Below are 13,198 nucleotides of genomic sequence, written 5' to 3'. Positions count from 1 at the left end.
TTCCCAAATCAAATAAGTTACATCTTTGAAAATTTCTCAATTCAACAATGGGCAGCAAATACTATAAATGGCAGATCTAAAATATACTGTATATTATTCTTCATTCTAATAAAAAGTACTGTGATTCACAATCAGTTTTCAAAACTGTAGCTATAAAACAAAGGATGTTCTTGTTATACACAACATTTACATCAAGTTGTAGAGCTATCCAACTGCAAGCTTCAATACAAGGAGACACTTCTAAACTTGAATATTTAACTTGTCCTCTAATAGCAATAGTTTAAGTGGAAATAAAATGGCAAAATTTTCCACAGCAGTGTTTTCTGCTGGGGTGTAAGCATGAGAATCACCAATGGCGTTTGCTGGAAAAATACAAATGCCAGCATGCCTTCCCAATACACTTACATCAGAATATCCTGGAGAACAGAATCATGTGCATTATATGAAACAGCTATAAGCCCCTGGATGAGAACTATTGCACTACTGTAATATTTATTCAGATGCTCAAAGTGTGGCCACAAACTGATGTCAAAAATGCTTGCTACCTGTTCATGACAAAATAAGTACAGGATTTCAAAGAACTTAAAAACTTTTTTTTTTTTTTTTTGTGACCTCGCTGGTGACCGGGGATCGAACTGGCAATGCAACCCAGCGCTCAACCACTGTGCCACCAGGGGAGGCCCTACAAAGAACTTAAAAACTTTTAAAGCCAATTGACAGTAATTTTACATCTGTTGAAATTTTTTAAATGGCTGTTTAGTTTGACTTTGTAACTGCTTTTTTTATATTAATTTAATTTTTGCAGCAATTAATTTTATGAAAGCAATCCTAACAGATTAGAAATGTAAACTCTAAATGTTTACATTTATCTTTAAAGTGGTTCACTTTTATTTTTCATTTCAGTATGTCACTAAAGGAACTAGAAATCAATACCTCTAAATTTTAAAAGCCGAAATATAAAGTTATGACACAAGAGAACACTTCATCAATAACTGAACAACTAAATTTGAATAATAAAACAAGAATGGCTCAATTAAATGGTATTTGCAACGCAGTTATGGAGATACAGTCTGTATTTTAAGGTTTCATAACACTGCTTAAAATCTATTTACTACCAAAACTTAAAAAAAAGGGATAAAACCAATTCCAAAAGAACTATTTCAATCAAACTGAAAGGATAAATAATACAGTATAAGTGAATTGCAATATATGTAATATTCTTTTTCTACGGAAAATAAATTAAATGTCAGTAAGACACATTTTATATCTACAGTTACAACCATCTCTTAAAAAAGGAAAATGGCAATAATGAAGATCATACTATTCAAAACAATTTTAATAGATTAAAAAAATCATAAAATCAGAAATTATAAGCAACAGATATCTGATAGTTTATAAAGACCTTTCTTCTTTTATAACGTAGGAAAAAAATCTACCAGTTAAGTCTATACAGTATCAAAAGGAAAGCTAACAGAATTATTAAATTGGTGGACACAACATGAGTTGGAAATTATTAACTTCAACACACTTTCAATAATTTTATGGATCTAAATTTAATTTATACAACTCTTTATTGTATAAAACCTTGCTAAATAAGCTACATTGAAATAACTGTTATAACCTTTACCTCTTTCTGTTGTAATTCATTTCGGTAACTTGTAGATTGCTGCTTTATTTGAAGCTCTGATGCTTCATGCTTTTCTTCTAGATCGGTACAAAGTTTTTTAAGTCTCTCATTCTACAAGCAAAGGAAACAGGATTTTTAACAAGTTAAAACAAGTTAGCAACAGTTGTGTGCATGACATCATGAAAAACATTGCTGCACACAAAAAGCTCTCAGAAAGGTGACCTTTAAAATATACTTTCATTCTCTCACCCTCCCGCGCTTCTGACTGTACCCAGTGCTTGTATAAATAATAAATAAATAAATATTTAAAAAAAAAAGTTTGGTTTAAAAAAAAATAAAATATACTTTCAGTTAAAGTTGCAAGTGCAAATAGTGTGTTTTAGAGATTATACATAACATTGAACAAGAGTAAAAAGTATGTCTTGCTAAGTTTGATTTTCTGCTAAGAAAAAGTCACTGATGAAAGGTTGCCCTATTTCTGTATACCGAGTCGAGCATGTAGTAGATGATAAATGTATCAAACAACTAGATTACAAGTATTAACTTTTATTTTTTCCCAAAACAGAACTTTTTAAAAGAAGTCTTTCTAAAAAAAGACTTCTGGCTGACGTACAGGCAGGAAGCCAATGAGTTGAATTTTGTGACAGCCTATCTCTCCGGCTCCTAAGAAGCCTCTGAAAAAGCCAATTTTAAAACCACTGCTCGAAACCATCATACATAATTTCAAAGCCATACTATTAGAAGTACATAAGATACATAATTCAATAAATTCTAGACATCAGTTTTTTGAAATGCTGGAAAATATGAAAAAACACTTAAAATCTGATGTGTCTAAATATTTAACTATCTTGACATTTGAACAGGACATAACGGAGCAAGAAAAATGGACACAAAAATTTGCTGCAAAAACGAACTTACAAATTAAAGACAAAAACTGACTAAGAATTACTAGCACATCTACAAACACAGGTCGAGACCGGTAGCTGAGAAAAAGGAGAGGAAGGCTGAGGAGGAAAGCCCCTGCCAGAGGGCGAGTATTTAACTCTGAGGACGTCAACTGTTTGCTTCTTAGATTCTGGGATTCTTAGATACTACTAATTTCTTATATCAGCAGATGTGAAAATTATGATGCAGGAAGATTATATCAATTTCCAGGGAAAATTAATAGAAATCAAAGGAAAAATCACAACACATACAAATCCTAGTTTGGGAGTCTTTCTCCAGAAATTTAACGTAGACCCTGATTACTTACCTGGAAGAATCATTAATAAGAAACAGGATCAAGGGGCATACAACTAACTGCCTTCTATTCTAGTGGCTATCTTACCATGATTTTCTGTGAACTGTAAACACAATATACAAGCAAAGCAACAGCAAATAGTGAAGTCAAAACATAATCCACTCTAGGCTTTTCCACAGAAAAATACCTAAGGGTGACTGGTTTAATTCTGATTAATAACTAGACCTTGAAAATTTTCAATTTGGCCAATACCTGATTAGTTTTTTACCCCCCCCCCCAAATTCCCTCCACCAGCCCAAGCCATATGAGTCAGAAAGGCTGATAACACACACGAAGGACAGATTCTCTTTGTGTGACTGACTCATAACATTATCAGCTTCCAGTGCCTATATTTTCTATTAAAATGGAGGAACATGGAGCAGAGGGGGCCAGTCTGAAAGATGCAAAGAACAAACACACACAACAGGGAGGAGTAAAAATGAGACATAGGATTCCTGATGCTGATGAACTCCAGTTCTGGTTACAGCTGCTTCCTAAAGTCTGGCTAAGTCTAAGCATTGCAAACCATGAGATACTCATATTCTTAAATTATTCCATCTGGTTTAACCCTTGTTATACCACTGAGATCTAATGGAAACAATTTTAGTTTGTGAGTTTCTTTTTTGAGCAGTCTTAATAATTAATGTTTAGGATTATTATTCTTAGCCTTGTCTTTGTCTTCCAATAAAACGAATTCTACCTTGCAATTAGCACTAAGGGTACATTGGTTCCTTTTATAAATCTAATATTCATAGGATTATAATCTTTCTTTATCTTGCAACATTTTGCCTTTTTTTCATCTTAAGAATTATTTTCTCATTATTAATCAATTATGCCCATAAGACTAAAAAAAAAAAAAAAAAAGGGAGAAGAAAAAAACAGAAGGCTGACAGAATCACCAGGAAGAATAACACAAAGTGAAATAACCAGTTTTCTCACTGCACTGCCTAAAGTATTGCATCATCTTTGAAAAAGAAAAAAAAAAAAACTACTTGGAGACACTTTCTTTGCAGTCTTTTCTTCTCTCTCTCTCTCTCTCTCTTTTGCTTTCAATGAACACAGTTAAAAATCCAGAATTTTTATTTTTTAAGAAAAAACTGGCAGAGGAAAATAGTTCACAACTACACAACTCAGATAATGCAAGACAGAAAATAGCACTCAAGTCTAGTGATTATGATGAAACTGATTGCAGAAGTGAAATCTCAGAGAAAATCTTCAAATAAGAATATCCTAGGGAACTCCCTGGAGGGGCAAGGGGTTAAGGCTCAGCACTATGAAGCTATCGGCAGCCATTGCAGCACGAGTTCGATGCCCGGCCAGGGAGCTGACCCACATGCACAGCAGACCTCTCCTGTCTCACCCGCTGCTCCCTTCAGCAGTGTTATTTCAGTCAATTGCCTGTTCTGCTCCCCACTCTGTCTCTGGTGACTCCTCTTAACCCCCTGCACCTCTGGCCTACACCCTAGCTCTTGTATGCATAAATAAAAAAATAAAATATTAAAAAAAAAATCCTAGATGAATTTTCTCAAGAAATGATGACTAAACATTACAGGTCCAAGAACAAAAAGGAAAGGGTAGCCTCATCAAGTAAAGTAATTTAATAGGAAAAGAATTTATCTCAAAATTTTGTGAGAACAACCTGAATCATCTCACTTTGCTAAATATTGATTATGTATATGACACTATTCTTTCATTAGGTAAGTGATGTTTTTACACCAAATTTACTTATATAGTTCATACACAGACAAATACTGAAGGCAGGAGTGCATAAAAGGTAAATGGAAGGAAACACATATGACATAAAAATGAAAAAAAAAAAAAACAAAACAAAACGCGGACTGGTCATTCTACTTGGTATTTATAAATCTAAGAATAAATACGCTTTGTAATTATGGAGGGAAGAGGACAGCCAGTGTGTCTTCAACACAATCATGAGCCATCAAAGTTTTCAAACGTATTGGTTTTAATGGCACAAGTCAAGAAGAACCAGAAATAATGGTAAGCTAAAATCTGTCAGAGATATAAGTGAAATCTGAAATCACTATCTACAATTCCACTTCATGCATAGGAGTTAATAAACAGTTAATTGCATTTAAAGAATATTACCTATTTTTAAGAATGTTTTCAAAATCAGAAACATATGGAATAAGGAGTATTTGGATTTGCTACACATAAGTTCCTATCAAAATGTGCAATTAAATTTTTTACTATTATTTTATTCTTCTGTAAATTTTTTTTATTTTTTAAAGATTTTATTTATACAAGAGCCAGGGTACAGGCCAGATGCGCAGGAGGGTGAGAGGATTCACCAGAGACAGAGCGGGGAACAGACCAGGCAGACCGACGAAGTACACTGCTGAGGGGAGCAGCGGGCGCAACAGGAGAGGTCTGCTCGCCTCTTCTGTAAATTATTTGTAAAATGATTTATTATAAAAAACATTAAAAGCCCACTGGACCCAGACTGTAAACGTGATGACTATTTTTCTTGGCAAAGAGGCTCAAATCAGCTTAGTCTGGTTGCTGTTACCTGCAACTGAAGAAACCTAACTCAGTCAGCTTCAAATATTAACAATGTGGGTAAATATAACTTCCTCAGGAAAACATAATGCCTTCTCTGTCTATACTAAAACTTTTTCAATAAAATTTTACCCTGTAAGTTTCCTGATGGCTTCAATCACATCTCAACTTAATTCTACTGCAAAGTTAAGCAAGGGTTAGGTGTTTATGTGCTGACATAAGGTAAGAATCGTATATAGTTAAAATCACCTGAAAAAACAAAGCTTTTGGGAAGTCCAATAACAGGCTTTTCTCTAGTGTTTGAGTAGCTTGCTCTACTTGGAATAAGCACCAAATGAGGAAGTTGGCTTGCTTCTGGGGATGTATTATACCAAAAATAAATATTTCTAAACTCTACAATGATACTTGCCATCATTCAGCGACACCCTAAGTGGTGAGAAATGGGATAAACAGTGGGGCAGAAAATTTCAAACTCCCTATTCAAGCTCAATACAAAGCAGACATTCATTAATCGGGTAACCATATGTTATTGTTCCTCAAATGTACATTGGCAAATTTACCCACATGAATGCCACTCCACAGATCTTTGCCATTTAACTTCTTCTGGGTGGGCTGTACTGACAAGCACTTTCTTGAAGACTTCTGTAGGGACTATAGGTACAATTCCCAATCTCAACCTTATAAAGGAAGAGCTACTCAGTTCACCTGTCACTACTGCACCCATTAACAGGTAATTAGAGCAAAGTTTCTTAAATGCCACCCAGTCACCACCTTCTGCTGAGGCAGAACGCGAATATGGTTCCTCTTTCAATTTCCACAATCTCACCTTGGTCATCTAAGACTGGAATTCAAAAGTGCTTGTTGTGATAGTTTCTTTTTTTTCTGGAGGTAAGAATTGAAGACAAGGTATAAAAAAGTTTTTAGTGTACTGTGCACAGAAAAGGTTCACTGTCTAGAGGGGGAAAAACAGTTACTGATGTCAGTTTGGAGAGGTGTGGGGTTCAGAGAGTGGGGTCTTTGGGTTATCTCTGAGAAAGGTTTTATCAGAGCTCTCCTTTCAGCGGCATATAGCAAGTTTGCCCAGGCAAGTTTCCCCACAATGCAGAGACCTTTAGTTTTATCCAAAAAGGCAGGTTTATTATACCCTGCACAGATACAAGTGGGCAGAAAAAGCCCCCGAGAAGGACAGCGCTGCTAAGAGAGGCCTGAATAGACACAGGCAGGCGGTCTCGGGAGGAGGGCTGCCTCCGCTGCTTTGCAAAGGGAGAGGTTGGTGAAAGAAACACCTGCATAGACACAGGTGGGCAGGGGAGCTGCCATATTTTCTTACATTTAAATTCATTTTTCTCTTTTTAAGGACATAGTAGAGAAGAAAACATGCTGACTATAGTCTTCTAAGAATATCCTTTGCTGAGACACACCATTAAGTGTTCTCTAACTATTCTCACCCAAAGGCTAAGCAGCTGAGTGTCTTAGTCCTTTACAACAGACCCCTCCTTTAAATCTTTTCTTTTTCTTTATGGCTTTCCTTCGAAACCCTTTCCAAGCTTTCCTGCTTCCTATTAAGTACAATATCCAGAGCTCATCTCTATGAGGCACTAAAATGAAAACTGTGAAATTAATTTGGTATGCCTATATTAACTTCTTTGTATACAAATATCACACTTTTAATGTTAGGGAATTAAAAAGTTCTAGATTAAACAGAATTGCACTCTTCACATACTTAAAAATCACTACTGCAATTTAGTACAGTTAGATTATAATACAGGTACTAGATAATGACAAAGTATTGCCACTTATTTCTACATTTGGCAGTTTTCTTACTTGTAGCACACAGAAACAGAGATGGGACTATCAAATAGCAAAATGCAGTAACATGTAGATATAGTCTTCATCTAAGGGAAAAAAATTCATCTAAGAGATAAAGGGAAAGAGATAAAAAGTAAGTAATGTAATATACAGAAAAGACTGAAATAAAGAATAACTTTCATGGCTTCCAAAAAGAAAAAATCTACATTCAATGGTAGTCTTTAATTTTCCTTACCTCTGATCGTAAGATTGCATGAATGGCTTCAATTTCCTTTCTCTTAGAATTAGGTAATTCTGCCACGAAAGAAAGAATATATTGAATAAGAAAGAATATATTGAATATTTGATTACCAGTATGTAAATTAATAAACAGACATTTTTAAGGAAATATATTTTACTGAGTTTTACACAGAGTAGGTATGCTAAGTGAAATAAACCAGAAAATGAAAGGTAACTGGATTTCACTCATTCATGAAATATAAATGACCAAAGAAAACTGGCAAAAACAACATAAATAACTCTAGACTCTGAAAAATATGGAGGTTACCAGAATGGAAGGAAGAGGAGGAAGAAAGAAGGAAAGAAGAGGAGCAGATGGAGAGGTATAGATGACAGAAATAGAGTCATAGCACTGGAACGTTGGTGGAGGGTGCAATTATTGAGGTGTGAAGTTGTATCCCAAAGGTATATCGATTCGTAAACAATCAAAAACTTTTATCAAATAAATTGAATGCATTCACTGGGAATGAATGGTATGCTGATCTGAGAAAAAATCCAGAAGACATTACTTGACTTTCATCACAACTTTCTATTACCACAAATGTTCTTTACTGTCGTGTAAGTCATTCTTTTTGCCCTTTTTTTAAAATAAACATGATCATCTATCTTTACCTCATGTTCATTAAAATTTTGTTATGAAAAATTCAGTATTATAAATTTCTCAGTGTAATTTTAGATGAAATGTATGCAACTGGGGTTTAAAACCTTATTTCTAATTTATTCTGTTCACAAAACTATACAATAGTTAATGATCTATGAACACAGAATGAAATTGCAATAAAAGAACATTTAAGGGGCCTCCCGGGTGGCGCAGCAGTTGAGTGCTGGGCTGCAAAGCTGCCTGCAGCCTCTGCAGTGCCTGGCCATCTGGGAGGATCCCACATGGCACAACAGACCCCTCCTGCCACACCCACTGCTCCCCTCAGCAGTGTCCTTCGGTCCTTCTGCCTGCTCTGCTCCTCACTCTGGCTCTGGTGAATTCTCTCACCCTCCCGCGCTTCTGACTGTACCCAGTGCTTGTATAAATAAATAAATAAATCTTTAAAAAAAAAAAAAAAAAAAGAACATGGACACAATTTATTTAAAATAAGAAAGACCCCCCACACACACATTTTCATCTGAAAGGTGGATCAGAGACCAGACTGCCAAATGCCCTGCCAATGTGGCAGAAATTCAGGTCCACAGAAAATCGGGTCCATACTGAATTCCCCGCCCCAGGTACTCATATCACTCACAGCACTTCAGCTTATCATAACTTCTCTGAATAACAGTTGAAAGCAAAAGAAATTAGCAATAGTATCCAATAAATAATAGTGGCAAACCCACTCTTCTTGTTTTGAAAACCAGGAAGTAGGGCTGCTCCTATGGTTGTTTATAACCTTGTCTATAACAGACAGGAGGGTCTGTCTAATTGCCACTCGGAAGACAACAAAACATCATCTAGCCTGTTGGGAAAGGTTATTGTTAAGAGCAGCAATTGTTTCCGAGGGAAAAAAGGTGGAAGCAGACCTCTTCCCCTGATGACCAAAAAAAATGTCATTGTCTTCTTAGGAATAAATGGAAAATGCAAGCCGAAAAATTCTTCTTCAATGAGGGAAGCAAAACAAACAAACAAAAAAAACAGCTATTGTTTACTAATGCTAATTATTTTCTAGGTGCAGTTTTAGGCATTTTACACTCATTTCATTTAATCCTCCCAACCTCGTGAAAAATATGATCATTTCCATTTAACAGATAGGGAGACACTATTTTTCAGAAGTTATTTAACAACTTTTCAATTATCCCACAAATTGAAATGCATGAGAATTTCAATTTATGCATATTAGAATTAAAAGCCCAAGCTTCTAACACTGATAAATCAGTAGTGTCTAGTAGAATAGCAACTTTCGGATAATGTAAATATGGATGATTTTCAAGCTGTATTAGCAATATTATTTTGGAACAGTATTATCTTGTTCACTGTTGGCATAAGATACAAAATAAATACTTGGTGAATGAATAATGAACTGTACTCTGATCTTATGTATTGTGACTTACAAAATCCTAAATAAGGTGTTAAGCAAGTCCTATTTTAACACACAGGGAAAATAATAAAAGTATTAAGCAACCTTTGCAGATTTTTAATCACTCAATAAACTTTTTACTGAACATCTACTAAGCACTAAGCATCTACTATGTATCGGTAATGTATGGACAAATCTAGTCCCTACACCGAGCACCAAGTAAAAGATCAATTATAACTCAATAAAGAAAGTGCTGTCAGACGGGGCCCTCAAAGTTCTTTTAGAACTCAGATCACCTGCAATCAACTCCACCAGACATGGAGTGAGAATTGCTTCACCAAATACCTGACGTGAGCAGGTCCGGAAAAAATTATTTTCTAGGCCAGAAGCAGGTAGAGAAGAAAGAGGAAAAGGAAAGATTTTCCACGTAAGGAGCTGGGTAAGCACCTTACAAGGTTCCACATGGCATTAACTCCAGGTGCAATCCCACAGATGAACATGCCTATGAATGGCACCTGGGAGAGAGGGGTAGGCAAGCAAAGTTCATAGAACACTGAAAACGCAAACATGTCTGGTATCCAAAAGAGGGGAGTTTAAAGCACATGTTTTTAGAAAAGTAACTGGCAACACAAAAGAAAATGGAATGGGGTGCGAGAAAAATAGCCACGGGAGAGATTGGGATCTGAAGAGGGGGTAATGAAGGAAAAACAAGTATATGAAACAATTCTAGCACAGCATGAACAAGTTGTGGTGACCAACTGGAAGCAGAAAATGAAAAAGGCAAAACAGAGTTGACAAAGATTTCTAGTTTAGGAGATTGGGTAGATGATGAAACTATTACCATTAATAATAAAGAAGCACATTTAGTGAGAACAACAATGCCTGCAGGACATCCAGGTTGGGGGTGTAAGTGTTCTAACTTAGGGCCAAAGAAAGAGTCAACAGTCTTCCACCCTCTGCCCCCCTTGGATGCAAAGACAAACTAGTCATTTTCATGTTATCCATCCAGCCCTTCAGGGCCTCTTCACTGCCCTCTAGGTGACCTGACCCTTTCTAAACTCGGGAACAATCCCTTTCAATCCCACCCCCAACCTGTCCCACCTGAAAAACCTTCCATTCATGGAGTACTGCTCCCCACTATCGGTACAATCTTCACGTTAAACTTATTGTTTCAACCAAATATATATGAAAGTTTTTTTTTAAAAATCACGATTAAAAAAGCTTTTAAAACAAAATAATAATTTGTTAATTTATAAGAAAGAAAGCTGTGAAAGGATCATCCAAAAGACCAGCCATTATCTCTCTCAAGGCTGACCTAGATTAAAATCAAAAGACTCCTGATCTAAATAGTAGTTGCCTAAATGACAAGAAATCAAAACAGTAATTAATGTAACTATCCATTACCACAGTATTCTGGGTGACTACTAGTAAAACAAAATAACTTCAAAAATGAGTTAAGGTTGCGAAGGGCACTCAAAGAAAGGATACGGTCAAACATGGGGGGAATGGACAGCTGGAAGGGTGCAATGTGTCACCAAAATACACAAAAATACAAAATAACTCATAGGAAAACCACAGCCACGTTTCATGAACACTATACCCAAGTCAGAAAGGGCCACGGCCAGTAAATATTTTAATTATGAGTTACTTCAATTGATACAAAACCCAAAAAAAAAAATCCAAACCCCTGACTGTGTCATACGCAAATAATTCTTTTTGAAACTGTTTCAGTATAAAGGAAGAGGAGCAAAATCGGGTCCGCCCCCCAAACTACAGGCCAAGCAAGTGGTGGGCGTGGGCGAACCACAGGAAAACACACTGGACTAGCCACGAGCAGTTTCACTCTGCCCGAGACACCCAGGTATTCACGGGGGGGAGGAGCAGCGCTCCCCGGACACAAGTTTTCATCAGGGAAACACGACCCCGGGCAGGTCAGGGAAGACAGGCGGGGCGCGCCCGCGGGGACCCCAGGACGTGAGCTGGGGGCCCCGCGGACGTTCCCAGGGCCCCGAGGCGCCCCCTCCCGTCGCGCCAGCTGTTACCGTCCACTTCCTCCGTGTCCTCCATCAGCATGTCCTTGGTGAAGTTCGAGATCTGGCCGGTGAGGGAGGCCAGGCTGCCCCCCACCTGGCCCAGGGACTGGCCCAGGCCGGAGCCGAGGCCCCCGAGCCACGACGACATCGCTGCGGGCTCGAGAACGCCCGGGCCGCCCCGAGAAGCGCGTCCGCCGCCCTGGACAGTCCCGCCAGACGCCCTCACGCCGCTCCCCGCGGGGCTCGGCCCAGTCGGACTCTCGGGGTTCGCTCACACCATCGAGGTCCCGGCCACGCCGGCTTCGGGGTCCCAAGCGCCGGGTGTGCCCGGGACGCGGAGGCCGGAGGGGCTTCACCGGGGGCCCGCCGCCAGGGACGCAGGCGCCGCCGCCAGGCCTCGGCTCATTCCCCCGACGCCCCAGCGTCCGGGCCGGGCCGCTTCTCGCTCTGTTCTAGCGACTTTCCCCAGCTCCGCGGGCAACTCCTGCCAACTCGACGCCGGCCGCCATGACACCCGGCCGGGAACGCGGCCGCGGATCATAGAGAGGCGGCGCGCGGGGGTAGAAGGGCCCTGCGGACGCGGGACGCCGTCCTTCGCGCAAGGGAGCGTGGGATCGCGGAGGACCGCGGAGGCGGCCGCTGCCCGGGGCAAGGTCGCCTTCCACGTCGCCCGCCGGCGTTGACCCCGGGGCGCGCCGCCGCCGCGCGACGTGACGCGCTCGCCTGCGCCCGGGGCAGAGGCTGCCCGCACCGGGAGCCGGCCTGGCCTGGCGGCAGCCGTGGCCACAGGCCCTCACGCGCGGGCGGCGGGCGTGCGGTAGCCAGACGCCGCTCTGCCCGCGTTCTCCCGCGGCCCGGCCGCCCGTGTCCGCCCTGCCCGCCCGGCCGCGCCGGCTGCGGCCGCGGGGGCTCGCGGGGCGCGCCTCCCTGGCGGGGAGCCCGCCCAGCCGTCGCTGCGAGGAGACTGAGGCCGCCCGCAGCTCTTCCCCGCGTAACGCCGGACGGACGCGCTGGCCGTCGCCTGGGCACTCGCGGGACGGTCGCCCCGACGGCGCGGTTCGGAGCGGGCCCCGGGGATACCCCCGGCGTCAGGGGTCTGGGGCGCCAGGCAGCCCCAGCTCTTCCTGAAATCCACATGCTTTTAAAAGAAGATTGGCATCTCGTTCTGGAAGGGTTTCTGTTTTTAAAGATTCAGTTATTTAAGCATACGGGAGCTGGGGTGCAGGCCAGAGGCGAGGGGGTGGGTGAGAGGATCCACCAGAGACAGAGCGGGGAGCAGAACAGGCGGACTGGACTGACCCAAACACGCTGCGGAGGGGAGCAGCGGGAGACAGGAGGGGTCTGCTGCGCCATGTGGGTACATCCCTGGCCAGGGTTCGAACTCGTGCTGCAGAGGCTGCAGACAGCTTTATAGTGCTGCGTTTTCACCCCTTGCGCCACCGGGGAGGCCCTGGAAGTGTTTCTTCAGTGTTTTCCAGGTGATTGTGTGGAAGACATCTTTGCCCAGGGGTGTAGTTGTGCAGGCGCTGGAGCCTGACTGCAGGGGTCTTTTACTTAACCCTTTGCACTCCTAACCATTTTACGATATTTTGATTTAATTTCTTGTGCCATTTCAAGATAAAACTTCAGGGAAACATCCATGTCTCAAAAA

At 40.6% G+C, this 13,198-nt stretch overlaps 1 protein-coding gene across 1 annotated transcript in view; it reads right to left on the bottom strand.

Annotated features, from left to right (window-relative positions):
- Positions 1–11,695, bottom strand: part of TRIP11 (thyroid hormone receptor interactor 11) — a gene marked incomplete at both ends in the record, with an annotated part of 63,320 nt that extends 51,625 nt beyond the window's left edge. The window contains 3 exons of the mRNA XM_084241214.1: positions 1,628–1,738; positions 7,468–7,526; positions 11,557–11,695. Coding sequence (XP_084097340.1) covers positions 1,628–1,738; positions 7,468–7,526; positions 11,557–11,695 — 309 coding nt within the window. The remainder of the gene's footprint in view (positions 1–1,627; positions 1,739–7,467; positions 7,527–11,556) is intronic.
- Between the last annotated feature and the right edge of the window lie 1,503 nt (positions 11,696–13,198).

Source organism: Talpa europaea (genome assembly GCF_964194135.1).
Source record: "Talpa europaea genome assembly, chromosome: 8".
Taxonomy (NCBI): Eukaryota; Metazoa; Chordata; class Mammalia; order Eulipotyphla; family Talpidae; genus Talpa; species Talpa europaea.
The sequence above is the reverse complement of the archived record's forward strand: the minus strand, read 5'-3'. Positions and strand labels throughout refer to the sequence as shown.